This window comes from Lissotriton vulgaris, chromosome 5, assembly GCF_964263255.1.
Source record: "Lissotriton vulgaris chromosome 5, aLisVul1.2, whole genome shotgun sequence".
Classification (NCBI taxonomy): domain Eukaryota; kingdom Metazoa; phylum Chordata; class Amphibia; order Caudata; family Salamandridae; genus Lissotriton; species Lissotriton vulgaris.
Window position 1 is genome coordinate 1,450,329,048 of NC_141693.1, and position 20,716 is coordinate 1,450,349,763.

General features: G+C 43.9%; 1 protein-coding gene across 7 annotated transcripts in view; it reads right to left on the reverse strand.

The window, feature by feature from the left end:
- Positions 1-20,716, reverse strand: part of LOC147712726 (membrane cofactor protein-like) — a 629,516-nt gene that overhangs the window by 193,000 nt on the left and 415,800 nt on the right. For 2 of the 7 annotated variants that reach the window (XM_086923383.1, XM_086923387.1), the window contains exons 7-9: positions 20,508-20,564; positions 12,450-12,503; positions 5,775-5,819 (exon numbers count right to left, since the gene is read on the reverse strand). In XM_086923383.1, the coding sequence (XP_086779509.1) occupies positions 5,775-5,819; positions 12,450-12,503; positions 20,508-20,564 (156 nt within the window). The remainder of the gene's footprint in view (positions 1-5,774; positions 5,820-12,449; positions 12,504-20,507; positions 20,565-20,716) is intronic. The other 5 variants (XM_086923384.1, XM_086923388.1, XM_086923385.1 and 2 more) reach the window with 3 other exon arrangements.

Here is a 20,716-nt window from a genome sequence, read left to right on the forward strand (position 1 = left end):
CCGTCATGCTCCGAGGGTCGGGAGACTCGCGGCTTCTGGCTCGCACACGGGCCATTCAGCGGGCCCCGACCCGGGCTTCACCGGTCAGAATCTCACCCCCGGCGGCGCAAACCGGGCTCAGCAGTCGCTCCACACCTCCACCGTGGGCACCAGGCTCAGTCGCCGCGTGATCCGGGGGGGAATCAGCGGTTACAAGCGGTGCAGGAATTCAGGGGTCCGGGAGCTCTCGGCAAGTGCGACCTCTCAGCCCGCCATCTTGGCCACGCTAATGTGGCCCTTTAAAGAAAGTTTTGTATCAAAGGTTACTCCCAAGTTCCTCACATAGCTTACAGATGTAGGGAGGGAGCTAAATTCCTGTGGCCAGAAAGTTGGCGACCAAAAAGAAACATTATTTATGAGAAGAAGGACAACAGTTTTATTGGAGATGAGCTTCAAGCAATTGGAAGCCATCCAGTGCCCAACTTGCAGCAGAAAGTTGTAAAAACCAGTGGCAGTGTCGGAGGGATTGCTGACCACTGATACTATGATTTGGGTACCATTGGCGTAGGATATAGCTGAGAGTCCCAAGGACTGAATAATTTTTGCCAATGGGCAACAGAGATGAGCCCTGGGAGATGCCGGAAGGGAGTGTAAAAAACGGACAATGCAACAAACTGTTCATGATCAGACAGAAATGGTTTACGCAGTCAAAGTGCGCGACCGTTGATGCCTATTGAGCCAAGAGGATCTAGTAGTGTATTGTGGTTGACAGTATCAAACGCTGCGGAGAGCTCCAACAGTACAAGTGCTGCATTCCCCCCAGCGTCTACTGTCTGACTGACCTTCTCTGATGCAGTGATCAGGGCCAGTTCAGTGCTGCGATGGCTTCTGAACCTGTAATGAGCAGGGTCAAGATGTCCATGCGTCTCAATAAACTCGGAGATTTCTGTGTTCAGAGCCTTTTTTCACCATTGTCGCAAGGAAGGGAGTCTGGAAATGGGGCAGTAGCTGTTCGGATTGGTGTTGTCCAGGTTGGGCTTTTTTTTAGAAGAGGAAGGAAGGATTGATGCTAACTTCCATTTCGTGGGAAAGATACCCGAGGAGAACATTTGGTTAAAGATGGATAAGAGATGCAGCGCAACGGCATGCAGTGCTAAATGAAATATTTTTTTGGGGGGGGGATGGTAAGGGTCATGAGGGGAACCAGACTTAGTTTGAAGAAGCAGGCTTTTTTACTTTCTCAATGAGAAAAGGATGATAAAGTAGAGGTGTTAGCAGAGTCTACTGCAGTGTCTGGAATATCGTCTGTAGAGACCATTGTAAACTTTGAACCATGGGTCAAAGGAACAGTGAATATTTGAGACGTTACTATAGACTGCCTTGATCTTATCCTAGAATAAATTTGCCGGAGAGTTACAAAACCCTTGGCTGATATTCATGTATACGAACTCTGGAGGTTTAGTACGTTTTTGCATGGTGGCAAACAGTTCTCTGGATGAGTTTTTTTTGGCGTCAACCAGTAACCCAATTTCTAACATTTAACAAATAGTTAGACCCCACTGGACGCACTGAAGGACGGATTGGAGCAAGACCTTGGAGCACTGGAAGTTGAGGCCTGTTGGAGGCTTGTAAATACTGGAGGGAAGTCATGATGAAGGCAGTATTCCATTTGGTGCAACTCAGACTACTACTCCATGCATATTACAACAGGACCAGGTTGGTTAAGCTGGGAAACATGTAACAATAGATTATTGCGAGGTTGTAACCAGACAATGACACCGATCGATACCCTATGGATTTGTGAAAGAGTTCAGCATTGCTGGGCCAACAGATTTCTGTGGTTACAGGGGATTTTTTTCTTACTCTTCAGTTAGTGGCACTTGGTATTTGGAGGATCAAACCACGCCCAGGTACATATTGCTGTTTTGTACTGTTGATCTGAAGGTATTTAGAAGAGAGATTATTAGACTCTCCTCTGTCCCGGGGTTGGACCAATGAACCTTTAACATTGGCTGACACATTCAAGCAGATGAAACAGTTTACAAAGCAATTTAAGATATGGGGCTTTTAGAGGGGCTTGAGTGATTACGTTTTATGACCCTGGTGGGGGGTGGTTGGTGGCTGTAGTATTCTGCATGGATGTTGATGGGAGTGGTGCCTGAAAACTGAGGGACTGGGGCGACTGAAGCTAGGACCTAAATAGCTCTTGTTTGAGTCAAAAAGTGATGCTCATATACCCACCTTTCACAAAGTTTGTAATGAGGACAAATTGCCTTAGATACCTGAGAAGTGTTAAGCCATTTGCTTGAGAGTTTATCTTCATGTAAGCTAACGGAAAATTTATTTAAAAGACTTTTTTAAAGAATACTTTTATTTATTTATTTACAGGCTTGTATCGCGCTGGCTTCGACTCCCAAGGGAGTATCTCCGCGCCTTTGACTTCTACCACATTGAATTCAAGGAAACGCTAGCTTTCTAATGATTGAATAAGAATGTTTTCAACATTTTTCTGAAAGGGAGGTGACCTGTACATAGCCTAAGAGTGTTAGGGAGACTGTTCCAAAGGGAAGGTCCTGCTATCGAGAGAGCATGCTTCCGTGTCTGGCCTTCTTAGCTCTAAGTACACAGAGAAGGCCTTGTTTGCTTGACCTAAGTGAGCGAGAGGGTTTATAGGGAACAAATTTGGTGGACAAGTATGCAGGGCCCATTCCGTTGAGACTTTTATGTATGGTGCAACATACCTTGAATTTGGCCCTCTGTCTGACAGATAGCCAGTGGAGTTTAGTCAATAGGGGCTTTGAGGGTGTGCGGGGAGGGGCGTTAAAGACCAGGCGGGCAGCCATGTTCTGGACCACCTGTAGTCTTGTCATGACTCCCTCGTTGGCAGATAGCAACAGGCCGTTACAATAGTCTAATCGACTCATGACTAGGGCTTGTACCAACATCCTCCTGCATGCATCTGGTAAAAGGGGAAAGATTTTACGCAGCATGCCGATTATATGGAAGCAGGATCCCACCACCTGGTTGGCATGTTGTTTGCGGGTAAGTTCCTGGTCTAGTCGGACCCCCAGATTCTTAACTGTTAGTTTAGGCTCTGGTACTGGGCCAAGGTCCAAAATCGTTTTACCTCACCAAACAACATGACTTCTGTCTTTCCAACATTGCATTGCAGATAGTTGGAAGACATCCAGTGTGCCACTGCTTTCATGCCCTGGGAGAAGGAGTTCCTAACCTCGGGAGTAAAGGTCTTAAAAGGAAAGAGGAGTTGCGTATCATCCGCATAGGATATTGGAACAAATCCATATGCTCTCAAGATGTTAGCCAGGGGTGCCACATATATGTTGAAAAGAGTTGGGCTCAGACATGAGCCCTGTGGCACCCCCTTGGAGATTTCAACTTCCTCTGACCGAAATCCACCCATGGTTACTTGCTGGGTCCGATTGGTTAGGAAACTCCTCAGCCATGCCATGGCTTCGTGTTTCAAGCCGATGTTAGCTAGCCTGGTCGTAAGGATAGAATGGGATACGGTGTCAAATGCCGCAGACAGATCTAATAGTACCAGGATAACGGAGAGGCCCTTATCCTGGTACATGTGCAGATCGTCTGCGACTGACATTAGGGCGGTCTCCGTACTATGTTTAGGCCTAAAGCCAGATTGTGAAAGGTCCAACACTCCTGCAGATTCAATATATCTCGACAAATGTTTATTTACATGTTTTTCAATAATTTTACCTAGAAAAGGGAGTAGAGATATCGGTCTGAGGTTACTAAGCTCATTCCAGGGGATAGTGGTATTCTTCCTGAGCGGTTTGACCAGTGCCTTTTTCCATCCTTGTGGGACTTGCCCGGTGCTTAGCGAGAGGTTTATTAGTCTCTGGATAGTGGGTCCCAGATCCATTGCTAGTGTGGGCATAACACGTGTGGGGATAATATCAGTTGGGCAACCACTCTTTGACCCAGCTATTTGTGTATGAGTATCTGTCTGTAGACAGACCGAAAAACAAATGTGACTTTTATGCTTTTCATTTCTCTGCTCTGCCGTTAAAAAAAGGTAATCACTAACTTCAGTACATTAACTATGTTTTTTGGACACAATAGAGAATAGCCAACAGAAATAAACAGAGACTTTGTGGGCACAGATGTCTAGATGATGTACTCATCTAGATTCTAAAAACAAGAATATTTGGAAAACATACTGAGCGCAAAAACAAATTAAATGTACCACAAAGACTACAAGAATAAAAAATAAAAAAAGACATCAAGTTTTAACTTTACAAGTGTCAGTCACATACAATATCACACTAAATATTGGACGGGTGACATATTTCACCAATAATGATTACACATTGGCAGAACCACATTTTTACCCAGACTACTTATAGAAATGGATTTCAAAGGAGAATGTAATAATCTAGGTTAGTACTTATGACCTACTAATCATGTCTTTATTGTAAAAACCTTTCCAGAAATAATACGTACCAACACAATACTCAGGTGTGCAATTACTATTGAAATTCACTGCTCACCTAGTTGCCCTCTTGGGCATTCATTGAAAGCTGTATGCAATTGGCAATATATTCATTAGTTTAGGATTCACATCACATTTACATCTTTCACACTTGATGTCAGGGTTAGAGTAGAGAGAGAATTTTATATTTAAAAAATAAGCAATTGCTAAAGGGAGAAAGATTAAACGCAATAAATCTAAGCTGTGGAAAACCAAAATATCAATCCATCTAGTTCTCCAGTGAAATTATCAAGAAAGAGGTTAATTTTCCTAAACTACTGTTATCCTTTGTACTTTGTGCTGTAGATGCTAAATGCCAAGACATTTCCAGAAATGAAGGGTTAAATAGAGCATTAGTAATAATGCAAACAGATGAAACAGGTTTAGATGATGAAACGGTGATACTAATATCTGCCCCTCAAATATTTTAATACTAGGTGGATACATATTTAAGATTTTGATTAGTGAAGCTGCTACAATATTATGCATTCTGTTTTACAATCTTTTCCCAGAATTTAGTTTTGCCATTACTATCAAATCTAAAGATTTTGATGTAATCAATCCTCAAAGTAAGTGTTGGCATGCAAATATCCATTATTTATTTAGCAATGTATCTAGTAAACTCAAGGAGCCATTAGGCACAAACCCAAACTCCTTTACCCAAGGATGTCTACTAGTTCCACCCAAAGGGTAAACAACTATCAACGAAAGATGTGGAAGTATTCCATACATTACCCACCATGATAAATGACTAATAGTCAAGAAGATATCCCAAGACATCAGCAACCATACAGATTGCCTGTGGTGAAATGTACCAATCTACAATGCCCCATAACAACATCAAATATGCAGAGGATAATAGATCGACAGACAGATAGATAAACAGACAGATAGAAAAAATGCATGCTTCTGCTTTTCAGAGAGGCACAATAAATATATCCTTAAAACAAAACATTCAGAATATAAATGTTTCATAAAAATACAAGAAAACCACCAAACAATAACCTCAGAGAAAACCAATCAACATAGATATCACAGTACGAATGTATGGCTTGTGAATGCGAGCAACTTTGTACCAGGCCAATTAAATGTATTTTTGTACAACATTGTTAAGGCTTCACATGTGAGTTAAAGACCTGTTTATCCAAAAAAGACTCCATTAAACATAATGAATGCTTCAAATTCAAATAACATAAATACTCCTGTAAAAAGCCACAAACAGGAGTTTGGGAACTGGTGGAATTTCAATCTTTCTCTCACAACATTGTTAAGAAACAGTTTCATTTACCTTCATCGACTCTATCGTTATCCTTTGTAGTTTGTAAAGTAGATTCTGTAAGGAATTACATTTACAGACATGATGAGTTAAATGGAGTTTTAGTAAAAAGACAACCACAATAAACAAAATTAAATAGCTATGTGGTATTCATGTATTTTAATATTAATGTTGCTAAGTGTAGAGTATTATTGAGTAGTACATCTGCTACAAATAATTTGCAACCTATTACACATTTAAATGTATTTTCTACTCTATAAATAGGCAGAGAATTAAGTGTACAGATGCACAGATTTTGTCATAGATCCAGTAAGGACATCTTAAAAACAAAATAAATGGCAATTATCAAATGTTGGCTAATGGTCTTGCACAAAGGAAATCACCAACTCAATAGGAGATACAGAATTATTATCACTATGTACTCATGATAAAGCGATAAGAGCATGCAAGAACTACCACAACATCAGGACCCCCCAACAGTTTATGTGCTGTCTGTTGCAGAAAAGCACAAATGAACAAGTTACTTACCTTCGGTAAGCTTTTTCTGTTAGATACAGTATCTGCCTGTGGATTCCTCACCTTGTGATTCCTCACCTTGTGAATATCCCCTTGCGTCAGCAACATTCGGAAATTCTTTTTATAGCTTCGCGCCGACGTGGATGACGTCACAGAAGCACGGCATCGCGCGCGACTCCGCTGACATCACCGAGACCATAATAGACCCACGCCGGCGTGATGACATCAGTTCCGCCCTTTTTTCCGTGCCTTCGAGGCACACGGACGGACCGATGACAGTAGATATATACATAGTATACACAGTACACAAATGCCAAGATAACACACCCAGTGTGAAGCAAATGCAGCAATGCAATTGAAATATAACATTTTCTTGACATTAAAAAATATATACATTACAATAAACTCAGGTATAGAAGAGTGGACAACGGGGAGGCGGGTGGGTCAGTGAGGAATCCACAGGCAGATACTGTATCTACCGGAAAAAACATTACCGAAGGTAAGTAACTTGTTCTTCTGATAGATACATCTGCCAGTGGATTCCTCACCTTGTGAATAGAGTCCCACAGCAGTCCCCACTCCCGGAGGAGGGAGTCCACTCTCCTATTCCAGAAAATCTTGGAGGACAGAGCGCGCAAAGTGGCCGTCCCTCCTCACCTCGGTATCCAAGCAGTAATGCTTCGCGAAAGTGTGGAGGGAGGCCCAAGTCGCGGCTCTACAAATATCCTCAACAGGTACACCTCTGGAAAGAGCAGATGTTGAAGACTTAGCTCTAGTAGAATGAGCCCTTATACCCTCTGGAGGTTCCTTACCCGCCAAGGAGTAGCAGATCTTGATGCATAAAACAATCCATCTCGATAGCGTGCGCTTGTGCACCGCCTTCCCCTTCTTGCAGCCAGCAAAACCAACGAACAGCTGGTCATCCGACCTGAACTCTCTCGTCCTGTCCAGGTAGAAACTCACCGCCCTCTTAGGGTCCAAGCAGTGAATTCTTTCCTCCTCTTTGGAAGGGTGAGGGAGAGGATAGAAGGTAGGGAGGGTAATGGACTGCCCCAGAGAGAATGGAGTAACCACCTTCGGCAGAAAAGCAGCCCTGGTCCTGAGAACCATTCGTTCAGCATGAATGGACAAAAACGGGGGCTTTGAACTAAGAGCTTGAAGCTCACTTACCCTCCTTGCTGAGGTAATTGCCACCAGAAAAACAGTCTTGAAAGTCAATAGTCTCAAGGGACACTTGTGCAATGGTTCGAAAGGCGAACCCATCAAAAACGTAAGCACAAGGTTCAAATCCCATTGAGGAACAATAAAAGGTGTTGGAGGAAATTTATTGGTAAGGCCCTTGATGAATCGTAATACGATAGGAGATTTAAATAAAGAGGGCTGGTCTAGCAAAAAAAGGAAAGCCGATAAGGCTGATAAAATAACCTTTGATAGTTGCCACCGCAAAACCCTGCTGGGCCAAGGAAAGTGCAAAGTGAAGTATATTGGACAAATGAGCCCTTAAAGGATCAATTAACTTCTCCCCACACCAAGCAACAAATTTAAACCATCTATAAGAATAGATAGACTTAGTGGAGTCACACCTGGCCGACAAAATGACATCCACCACATTGTGTGGGAGAGAAAAGGAACTCAGATTGCCCCGTTCAATCTCCAGGCATGAAGGTGTAAGGTCTGGAGGTGGGGGTGTAGAACCTGCCCCTCCATCTGGGAGAGGAGATCTGCCCTGTGAGGGAGACGGAGCGGCGGGCACGAGGAGAGGTGGAGAAGATCTGTGTACCACACCCTTCTTGGCCAATCTGGGGCGATCAATATAACGTGGGCCCGGTCTTGGCGAATATTCCTCAGAACCCAAAGAATCAAGGGTATGGGAGGAAACACGTAAAGGAGCTGCGAGTCCCAACTCAACTGAAACGCGTCCCCCAAGGCTCCTGCATCGGAAACTGAAGGCTGCAGAATGACGGGCAGTGAGCATTCTTGTGAGTGGCGAACAGGTCCACCTGAGGAGTCCTCCATGTCCGAAAGACGTGATGAACTACCTCTGGATGGAGCCTCCACTCGTGGTCGGCGGAGAACTGCCGACTGAGACTGTCTGCACGAACGTTCAGAACTCCGGCCAGATGATTTGCCATCAGACAAATCTGACGGTCCTGAACCCAGGACCAGAGACGCAGAGCCTCTCTGCAGAGACACTGCGACCCCACTCCTCCCTGCAGGTTGACATACCACATCGCGGTCATGTTGTCCGTCAGGACTTGAACTGACTGACCGCGAAGGGAAGGGAGGAAGGCCTTGAGCGCCAGACGTATGGCCCGCAATTCTAGAAGGTTGATGTGAAGCAACCTTTCCTCTGGAGACCAAAGACCCTTGATCTCCAGATCCCCCAGATGAGCACCCTACCCTAGAGTGGATGCATCCGTTATCACTGTGGCCACCAATGGAGGTAGTTGAAAAGGCTTTCCTTGCGACAGATTGCCTTCCACGCTCCACCAAGACAGATCCGCCGCAGTTTCTCTGGAGATCCTGACTGACTCCCTGAGATCTCCGTTGTGCTGATACCACTGCCTGTGGAGGCACCACTTGAGCGCCCTCATGTGCCAGCGTGCATGGTTGACCAACAGAATGCAAGAAGTCATCAGACCGAGCAGATGAAGGACCTTCAGGACTGGACTGACCGCTCCATTGTAAAATAAAGGAATCATTTCCTGTATGTCGCGAATCCTTTGAGGATGAGGGAATGCACGACACACAGTAGTGAACAGGTTGGGCTGGGAGGGCACCAGGTGAGACTTGGGTACACTTATCGAAAAACCCAACCTGTGCAACAACTGAGTTGTCTCTTGCAGATGATGGAGCACTATCTCTGGAGATTCTGCTTTGATCAGCCAATCGTCCAGATACGGGAATACTGGTACCCCGATCTTCTGGGATGCGCAGCCATCAAAGCCATCACCTTGGTGAAGACTCGAGGAGCAGTAGTAAGACCAAACGGAAGGACCGCAAACTGGTAGTGCTGCGACCCAACTGTGAAACGGAGATACTTCCTGTGCGACTTCAGGATTGGGATGTGGAAATACGCATCCTGCAAGTCGATCAACACCATCCAGTCGTCTTCCAGCAGCTCTTGAAGAACCTGTGCAAGGGTGAGCATCTTGAACTTCTCCTGCTTCAGGTAAAGATTCACGATCCTGAGATCCAAGATTGGACGAAGTCTGCCATCCTTCTTGGGGATCAGAAAATACTGGGAGTAGCACCCCTGACCCATTTCCTGCTCCGGAACCACGTCTATCGCACCCTTTCTGAACAGTGCCAGGACTTCTTCCTGCAGGAGAAGCAGGTGGTCCTCCGAACAAAAACCCTGGCAAGGAGGGTAATTTGGGGGAAACACCCGAAAAGGAAGTGCATACCCATTCTCCACGAAATTGAGAACCCAAAGATCTGATGTAATCAATTCCCAATCTCGTAGGAAATGGGTAAGCCGGCCCCCCACTGGGCCCACGTGATCCGGAATGGCAGATCTAGGGCTGCTTTGCTGCGTTGGCAGGGGGCTGGGAAGGGGAAGAAGAGGAGGAGGAAGAGGCTTGACAACCTCTGGGGCGCTTCCCAAATGTGCCTCTTGTCTGAAGGCCCAACGACTTCACCGTCGCTCTGCTGTCTTTAAAACGCTCTAAAGCAGCATCAGCCTTCTTCCCAAACAATCCAGACCCATCAAAGGGCAAATCCATCAAGGCAGACTGTACATCTGTTGAGAACTCTGATTACTTTAACCACGCAGCTCTCCTAGTGGCCTCCCAAGAGCCCATGACTCTCGCCACCGAATCTGCCGTGTCCAGCCCACTCTGGATTACCTGCCTTGCTGCAGCCTGAGTGTCCGATATAACCTCCTGAAAGTCCTTTCTATCCCCTTCAGGAATCTTGGGCACCAACTATTTCACAGAATCCATCAGGGCATGGATGTAACGTCCCATCAGGCAAGTCGCATTAGTAGATTTTAATGCCATGCTGGCTGAGGAGAAGACTTTTTTAGTTGCTTGATCCTACTTTCTCGACTCTTTTTCCCCAGGAACCTGCGGAAAAGCCCCCGCAGACTTCTTAGAGCAGGCAGCCTGCACAACTAAACTTTCAGGCAGGGGGTGTGTTGATAAAAAGTCAGGGTCATTAGGAGCCACCCTATATCTCCTCGCAACCGCCCTTGAAACGGCAGGAGCTAACAGAGGTTTCTTCCACACCTCATAGATTGGCTCAGGCAAAGCGTCATTGAATGGCAGCATGGGTTCAATTACTGAGGAATGTGAATGAAGGACCTCCGTCAGAATATTTGACTTGTACTCAGCAGTAGGCAGAGTGATGTTTAACAAGTCTGCCACCTTCCTTATTACCACATGGTAAGGAGTCACATCTCTAGAAGGTGTATCAGATGTAGAGGCCAAATCCCACTCAGGAGACAGTTCCAGGCCACTAGCCTCCCTCAGGTCATCAAAAGGATCCTCAGACTCCTGAAGCTCACCTTCTTCCATGTCTTCATCCCGATACCTCTGTTCCTCCAGAAGCCTCTGTGCCCCACGCCTCGACCTCTCCTTCACAAATGAAGCCGACGGATCCATGACCGACTCTGCTGGAGTTGGAGCCAGCGTCAAACCCGAAGTCTGGCGAGGCAGCTTAACTCTAGGTCGAATCGGATTCGGCATCGGAGTCGAGGGTACCGGCGTCGAAGGAATCGGCGTCGATGGATTCGGCGTCAATGGATTCGCGCTGCGGAAAATGCCAATGCGGTGCTGGAGCCGGCAGGAAAGGCATAAAGGGCACAGGAGCATAAGCCTGGGGAGCACCCAGACTAAACGCCATAGGCACCTGACGGGTACATTGCCCTGGAGTAGACCCCAAACATTGCATTGAGGAATTGCGTTGGATCCCGACCTGGAGCCGGAAAGGCAGGATATGAGCCCCCAGGCTGCTTCCGAGGGAGCGGCGTTGTCACGACGTCAACCTCCTCTTCAGGCTGGTGCACCGGAGTCGACTGACCCGCAGGCAACGGAACCTCGACTTCAACAACTTCCTCTTCCTCACCTTCATCCTCCTGGCCCAAAGGATGGGACGGAACCGGAGACGGATTCCGCACACAAAGCCTCACCCTCGGAGACCTGCGCTTCCGAAGCCGAAGACACCACCTCCTTCCGAAGCAGCTTAACCTGCGACTTCGGTCTCGAACTCGAGCCCTTCTCAGAATGATGTCTGGACTCATGGCTCCTCTTCTTGTGCTTCTTCCTTGAGGACCTCGAAGCATGAGCAGAAGATGACACCGATCGAGACCTTGACCTCGAACGCAGAGTTGGCGACTTCGAAGTTTTCTTCTCCTTCTTACTTATTAATTTCGCAACCAGGAGCTTCGTCTCCCTCTCTCGAAGGGCCTTCGGTGTCATCTTCTTGCAAGATTGGCAATCTTCGATGTCATGGTCGGAGCTCGTACACCAGACGCAGCACTCCTGCGGATCAGTGATTGACATGGTCTTGCCACATTCCCCGCAAGCTTTAAATCCGGTCTTCTTCGACAACATCTCGACAGAAGACAATAAAACACAGAGAAAAATCCCAGAGTAACAAAGTTACTGTAACAGCTACAGAAGATCCCTTGAAAACCGTTAGCGTCGACGACGCGGAAAAAGAGAACTATTGTCATCACGCCGGCGTGGGTCTATTATGGTGTCGGTGACATCAGCGGAGTCGCGCGCGATGCTGTGCCTCTGTGAAATCGTCCACGTTGGCGCAAAGCTACAAAAAGAATTTCTGAATGTTGCTGATGCAAGGGGATATTCACAAGGTGAGGAATCCCAAGGTGAGGAATCCACTGGCAGATGTAGCTATCAGAAGTGCACAGCAGGTGAATCTACAATAGATATATGCAGCAAACGTTTTAGCATTGCATTGTTTGACCAACATTTTTTTACTTTAAAAGTCAGTGAGAGACATATCAGGGTTTTACCTTCTCATGCATTTCTGCAGTAATTTCAAGAAAGATGCAACACCACAAACAGAATGCAATATCTTTCCTAATTCTACTATTGCTAACGACTAACCATGCCTTAAACTAGAGAGAGGTTAGAAAAAGAGTTTGGTTAGGAGCAACATCAAGCACACCAGAACAATACATTAAGAAAGATTGGGTTTGGTTACCTTCACTGTTGGTAAAGAGACTGCTTGTAGTTTGTACTGTAGATGCAGAAAGGTCTGAAATCATTTTAGGAAGCAATGCATTAGTGCTAAATGAACACAAACTAAATGTAGGATGGTAATTAGGGACATATACAAAAGTATGACTGAGGTTGAATCGCTAAAAGACTTTATATGCATATGAGCTGGACTGGTTCTTTCAATTCTGGAACATGGCTATATGTCTCAGCTAACCGCCAACCCCAAAGACCTATTGCTTTGGATTTCTGCAAAAACCTTTGGACACACTGAAGAATTGTGCCAGTACAATAACCAAGAAGTTTATTGCCTTAATTGTACAAGCTAATATTGCCATTACAAAGTGACTCACATATTTCGTCAGTATAATTGTGGTATTAGAGACTTATTCTCACTTGGGGACAGTGAGTAACATGTCTTTATTTGTTTGGTTTTAACAAATGGTCCTGATGAAACTGCTCAAGCTCAATATTGGTGTATATATGCTATTGGTCACATTTTGTTTTATTTGTACTGACACACAATGAGTGAAGGTTTCTTGTGTGATCCAATGCTTTGTCTTCTTTCTGATTACTTGTATCTTTATATTTTCATACAGTACTACTGGTGCAGGGATTTAGACATTAGGGTTTTAAATTGAGGCATGAAACCACCTTGCACTTTATTGATAAGTAATAGTGGGTAGTGTTCAGTATGGGGGATCTTTTCTTTGGTGTTTGTGTGGTGGCTCAACAAATTTCACTTTATTGTAGAAGTTGGTTACTGTTTTAAATGTTCCCATAGTGGTACAAAAATAGAAAATAAAGTCCCATTGTTAGAGGGTAAGATTTTAGATAGGAATCTATTTGACTCTTGTGTATGCAGAGGCTTTTAGCTTTTCGTCCCTGGGCCTTACTTTTGTACATATTCAAAGATTGAGGAAGGCTGACCATGGGATAAATTCCACTCACAATTTCTTTTTGTATTGAGAATAGAAATGAGGGATGACAGGTCATCAGATTAATAATAAAATTATGATTGCACACAGTTAATGAATTAATACGTTTTTGGTTAATGCTGCATCTTTCAACCACATTGATATTCATACCACTATAAATATACCTACTAAACTATATTTCTTAAGCATATTTTTCCACACGACGTTCCTAATGATCATTTATAGTCAGTTTTTATAATATTTACTTTAAATTAGCATATTTTTTGTTTTCTGAAGAAAATCTGAGCTTTGTCGATATTTTGCTACCATACACACTGCAATCGCTACATTTCCTATTATTGAAACAAATAAGAATATTGAAGATGCTCTACACGACCCAAGAAGCATACTAGTCTCGGGGCTACTCTGTTCTCCAAACTCAATGATGACCTGAGGTCTGTGGTACAGAAGATTACCCCAGCGACAAAACTTTGCAAAGCCACACTTTGGGAACGCTAGATCCTGAAGCCTGAAAAACTGAGCAAAGCAGTGAGGCGAAAGAACTACAGTGGGAACTGAACACCACCTGCTTCCACCATCCCAGATTGAGTCTAACACGAAAGAATGATACTGCTGTTTTGTTGAAAATTCCTAACCATATTTAAATCATTCACTGGCGCACCAGTCCCGTTCCTATTCCTTCAAAGCCCTCCTTCCTCTATCAAACTTGATGCTTTGAGTTTGTGTGACTGCAGACGATTCTGAAGAGTTCACCCACAACGTTGCAACATTTTCCATGTAAATATTATACAATATAAATGACACAATGTGCATTTTGATAGAATTCCTCCATCCCTCAAAAAATACACTGGATGGATTTATAACCATTTTCATAATTTTACTATATAAAACCTTGGTATTGAGGTGTAGGATCATTCATATAGTACCTCATAGCCCTGACGAGGCGCCCAACCTATTTGCAGATAGGCTGCATGCTGCTCCCCTGCATCATTAGGGTGGAAGAAGTGTGTCCCTAGCAAGTGGCATAAGTCAGTAATGTTGCCATGTCACATGTGAGAACTCGAGTTGAGCCTTTCTTATTTTTTTGTGCACTCTTATGTTCGAAGTACAAGAAATTTGAGTCTGTGTGGTGGTGCACTGTGGAGCTTTTTTCTCTTTGTAAACTCATTCTTTAGGGGACATACTAGGTCTTCACTGCCTTCATGAATTTAAAGTAGTCTTCCTGGTACTCCCTAGAAAACAGTTCTAGAGTTCTTGCTGTTTTTTAAGGCAGTATAGTCAGTTTGGGTGCCAGTTTAGGGAGAAGAGTTTTCTTCAGTAAAAATCTTTGCAGCTTTAATTGGATGAAGAGTAGACCTCAATCATGAATTGTCCTGTAGGTAATGTAAGGTTCTTGAAAGCAGAGCATCTGTTCATGACTAGCCAGTGAAACAACTTTGTGTATCCAACCATGTGGCCACATATATGGACTTTTACCTTTTTTGGTGACATGAACTGAATTCATTGCGTCTTTAAAAATAAACTCTACCTAGGGGTTCAGCTCCATCTGCAGAATTATGACATACCTGGATGAGGGAAGATTTCAGCCTGAAGCTTCTGTGGAAATCCTAGATGCAGGAAAATCTTATGTAAAGTAGCAATGGTAACTCTTTCAATTTTCACATGTTTGGATATCTGATACGTTTAAAATGATTGCTCAGCATTCATTGCTCAATAACCAAGAAACCAATTCTCTAGTCTTAGGAGATAGAGATTCCTTGTTTTTCCAGTTTTTGAACAATGTCAGTGTCATTGACTCAGTTTCAGCAAATCTGCGTACATGGTTGAAAAATGTAATGAGATTGGGTATGGGGTTGAGTTATGCTTTGATTGAGCAGTGATTGAACTTTGAAGTACACCTATCTCCATGCCGCAAGGCAACAGTAAAAATGGGAAAGTGAGAACATGCTGGAGCTGCTGGAGAGCTCGGAGGAAATCCAGTCATGGATACATCCCTTGATGTCCTTTTCCTATACTTTCCCAGGAGGAAGATTTGAAAGTTGCAAATGTGTCACTTAAGTCCAGTGCAACAAGCAGGGTGACTTCATTCCAGTAAACTGTGGTCTTCATATCAAACCAGTTGAAAAACAGGACAGGTGCAGTTGCGCTCCCATGGCAATTTGTTGATCTGAGAGTAAATGGATTTCTTCAAGAAGTAGCAGATGTGAGAGACTGCTGATCTTTTGATCAGTTTTCCTGGAAATGGGCGATTTATGATTGATCTCTAGCTGGCTGGGTCTGATGGATCTGATTTTTCACTATGTTGCTGCATGAAGGTTATTTGAGGGGCATGGGAGCACGATGATGGGGATTTCTTTTTTAAGCCCATAGCTGGGGTTGTGGATGTTAGTGAGATAAGATTTTGTTGGAAGTGGGTGACAGGCAAGGATCTGATGAAACACCTGCAGGTTCTCAAGCTTTGACCAGATCGTAGAATTCCGAAGTTCAAAGGCCCAGATATACAACGGCCAAAATAGCGCTTTGCAAATTGCGAGTCTTTTGCGACTCGCAATTTGCGAGGCGCTATTTTGGATGTACAACAGTGTGCAACACACTGTTAGCGATTCCGAATAGGGTCGCTATTAGAGAGGCTCATGAATATTAAGGCGCCTCTTGCAATTTGCGACCCCATTGGGAGTGGCTGGCCCTCCCAGGTATGGTGGCCTGCTGGGCTCAGCAGACCACCATATCTGGGACTGCTTTTAAATAAACCAGTTATTTTATTTTTAAATGCAGGGTGTTTTCCTGAAAGGAAAACGGGATGCATTTAAGAAAAAAAATGAAACGTTTTCGTTTCATTTTTTAAGGGCAGGCCGTGGTCCCTGGCACCACTGCCTGCCTTTAAAAAATATTTCCCCCTGTGTTTGCAAAGGGAAAGGGGTCCCCTGGGCACCCCTTACCTTTTGCAACGCCATTATGACCCTCTTGAAGAGGGTGGAAATTTGCGACTGTTTTGCGCCCGTAATTGCGGACACAAAACATTCTTACAAAGGGTTGCGCTTGCTATACCGAAGGGTATGCAAAAAAGGGTTTGTATATTCCTCATGCTGTTTTTCCATGTGCAAATAGGTTTGCCAACCCATTCGCACATGCAAAAATGGTTGTACATCTGGCTCAAAGGTATTAGATCAAAGAAAGCAACCAGTGTCTGTTGGTCAGTGTAGTCATGTTATTCTTTAATACAGTGCGATAGGAGGCAGGCTTCCTTATTGAAGTCTAATCCTAGAAACTTTGCTAATGCTACAAGATGGTTTGTGACACGTGCAAAAAGCTTGTGTCTGGGGATTCTTTACAGTGGCGTATTGCATGCTGTTAGTTCACCATGGATCATACAGAGTTCCTTGGTAGGCGTTTGGTGTTGGAGATTGTGCTTCAATTATATAGTATGTGGGCTTTATTGATGGAGGACTTGCAGAACTTGCTGAGTTGCTGGAGAATGAGTGTGGTGTACATTGCTAGATTTCTGCTACTGATGTTTGAGTGTAGTGTTTTCAGATTTCGTCTTCTGTATTCCTTTAATGATTCAAGACGTCTTATGTTGGTGTTCAAAGTGTACAGATTTTTTACAAGAATAAGGTTGGCAAAACTAAGACTGCATTGTATAGCCGATGGATATCTATGATTTGGTTGGGCGATGAGATCACCAGAAGATGAGACAAGCACAAGGCTGAGGTTGTTCGATTGTCAATAGGTAGCTGAGATGATGGTTGTTGGCTCATGTGGAAATCTTGACTGTGAAACAAATGAGACAATAACTCTGACTGCAATCAGTCTACGCAGATACAGTTGCATCCCGGGTGTAGCTGGCTAGTGTAGGCCCCATGAAAAGGCGAGATAATAAAGAGCCTCTATACTGGTCATAATGGTTCTTGGTTATGAAGAGAAGGTTTGTTGAAGCAATTATTCGGTCATCCAGGATGTAAAGTTTGGGCTAGCTTATGGAGATACCTAAAATGAAAGCAAGTAAGGCATCTATGAAAGATACATTGTTCAGCGGTGGTGTTTAGATGAGCAGAATGAACGAGAGTAGGCAGTAGTGGGTTAACAGAATTCTAGCAGACATTTGCAATATAACAGTATTACAAATTGAACGGCACTGGTTTGTAATGATTTCTAGATGATGGCTAATTCTGCTCATGCCTTCCTGTGGCAATGAATCGATATCTGGAAGGGCTAGTCTCATGCAATACTGGAAAAAGGCTATCTCCAAGCCACAGTTTGGTGAAAAAACAAAAGAGTAGGTATGATTTGAGATGAGATTGAGGAGGTTTTGTCAGTTCATTTGACAAATGTCCTCCTCCATTACAAGTGACTAGGATAACTTACCTGATAACGTAACCATTTTATTTCCGAAAATATCATTGATCTTTATTGTTTATATTCAAGATCACATTTATAAGTTGGTCCTATTTTAACATCTAACAGGGATGGCAAACAGTTAATGATTATATTCTATGTAATGAATGCCCGAATAAGTCTACTGTAGAACACCATATCTTGAATCATAATCTGTTAAAACAAACCCATTAGTAAAAACACCAAAATTCGAGTAGTCCAAATTTAAAATTGTGTATAGTTTTCTGCTGGGAATTCTTCCACTAAACAGCCTTACTTTACAGCTCCCCTCAACAGCAAAAGTGATTCAATTTCTTGCTGCAGGCTAAGGTAATGGTAGTCATGATATTACATTGTGTGACTGTAGCCTGTTAATTTAGTTTTTAATGTCCTACAAGGCCATTAACAATCACATTTGCTAAGGAAAAAAGTGTTCCAGAGCCACATTCCTGATTGGGTCAAAACTCTATCATCCTCACCACCACATTTATAGGGAATTACTGACTTGCAGCAGCAAATACTTCCAAGACCAGGTTCCAGGTTCTTTACTTTGAAACGTCTGAACCATCGATCTACCAAAAACTATTCTCCCACGTTATAAGGGAAAAACTATTTGTATGTTACTCGTCCTCAAACCAGGGACCCACTCTTCATTGTGGAAGACATCTTGCTCAGTTAGTGACCGGTCACCAGGAAACCTGACGTTTATGAGCAAGTTGTGATACAGCCCCCTGGAAATAGCAGACTCCAGTTGACGCCAAATTATTTGCTATTCAATAACATGCTACCATGAATATGGATTGGGGAGCACTGTGACACCTATCTAACACACCTAAATGTTATGTGCAATTGACAACCTGAAGTAATAACAAAAATCACAACTTTTTTCATCATATTGTAGTGCTCTTATTGAAGGTCAAAGTAGTATTTTTGAGTATGGTCTACTTTGTTGGTTTGGATGGTTATTTTGTAGGTATAGGTTTAAAAGGTTTTTACACTATGGCCAAAAATGCTTTTTGGTACACAATGCTTTGCCATCGACCCTTCCTTGTGTAGTTAGTCTTGCTTCCTCACTCCTGCCTCCAGTGCTTGCTGTATTTTTTTTTTTTTTTTAAGACGTTTATTAGCAGCAGTAAGCAGTACACAATGCGGAGCCTACAACCCTGGGGGCCGGCTGCAACACTCAGTTCTTCTGACAATAACATCAGATCCCTTGGCATAGAAAACATTATACGCATCATGCATACTCACAGATCGTTTCTACTTGCAAATGACGTCTTGTTTTTCCATATTTTTTTTTAAGGAAAGAGATTACCTCTGTAAACATAACAGTTCGAATCCGTTTTTCTCAGAAATGTCGTAACATCTTCGGGGTAATGTTCCAGCAACCGCTGAACTGATACTCATGGTTTTGTTTGGATATTGTTATCGTTACTAAATGCAGACATCTAGCCATTTGAAAATGCTTGAACAGTAGCTAGGCAACTCAACTAAGCATGGCTTCATGCCTATTCTCATGAATCTGCGAATTGCAAAAGACACAACAGCCAAATCTGACATGATAACGGATCACAGCCCTTAGCTCGGCAGTAGCTACATGTATAGTCCATATTACATCGCATAACAGAAGCAACAGTGGTCGTTCACCCACAGGAACTAGAACCTGTTTCTACATATCCCTTCTCCGGATCAGTATTGTGTAAGCGCTCATTACTTCATACAGGTAAAAGCAGGGTTTCACGCATATACTCTCGATATTATACATATTCATATCTTACTCCTAGATTCAATAAAACCATGAGTGTCAACATATAACAAGTCATAAAGACATAGAAACAGGAGACTAGGTACCCTCAAGCGAACAGTGTATAGGCGGTCTGGGGCGGTGGAAGCAAGCGCATCCGATATTATGCTATCACAAGGGTTGATCGGAACTCCCTATGAGGCAAAGTGCCTGGGGGGGGAGCCAGCGCGGAGCGGGAGGGGGGCCAAAGGGGGGGGGCACAGAGGTGGGCAGGGGTGAGGGCAGAGGGTAGAGGGGGGGAACAGCGGGGGGGGAGAAAGAGGCCTAAGGAAGAGGGTGATGGGGCATGTGAGGAAGCATTGGCGACAGGGTGATCAACGTCGGTTGGACTTCTAAGCTATGCCCATTTGCTGACACGTTTGGTGATGTGCGGACAGGGCGGCATCCCAGTCCTGCGCTATAGGGTACATGCGAAGCCCCGCTGTCTCTTCCCTATGCAGCGCCACACTCTCCTCCAGTGCTTGCTGTATGACTGTTGTAACCAGTTTTTCAACTCACTTTCAGGTTAATCTACCCCCCAAGCCTCCAATTACTTTATTGGTCCCTCCTCTCGCCATCTATTGCTGTTAGTCACCCAATACTTGTTTTCTTTCGACTCCAGCCTGAGTGAAAGGAAGGGAGGTGCTGCGCAGCATTTTTGATGTATAGGGGTGGGGAAATATCAGTGGGTGTTTGTTGGTAAGGTTGATGGCAGTAATTGGCAAGGTAAGTGCCTAGGAAAGGACGCATTTGTCATGATTGCTGGGTGAGATAACCACTCTAAACACAACCATGTTATCTCAGTAGTGAGAAGCAAGGACATGGGAGCACTGGTCAGATAGGAGAGAGAGAGGAGAAGCAACTGACTTTCAATGAGACATAGAATGTACAGTGTTGAGAAGCAGGAGGTCACCCACAGCTGAAGAGTTGAACTGACATGTCTACTAACCTTCCTTTCCATCTGTTTTGCGAGACACAGTCGTGGTTGCAGGTCTAGTACTTGTAGCTACAAAGAGTGCAGAAGGAAAGCATTAGTAACACTATTGCATTTGTAAATATATTAGGACATCTTCAGTGTAATACAAAAACAAAATTGTCTAAGCTGTTTCAAAGACAATCGAAAATAAGTAAATTCATAATTATCAGCCCACTGCATTC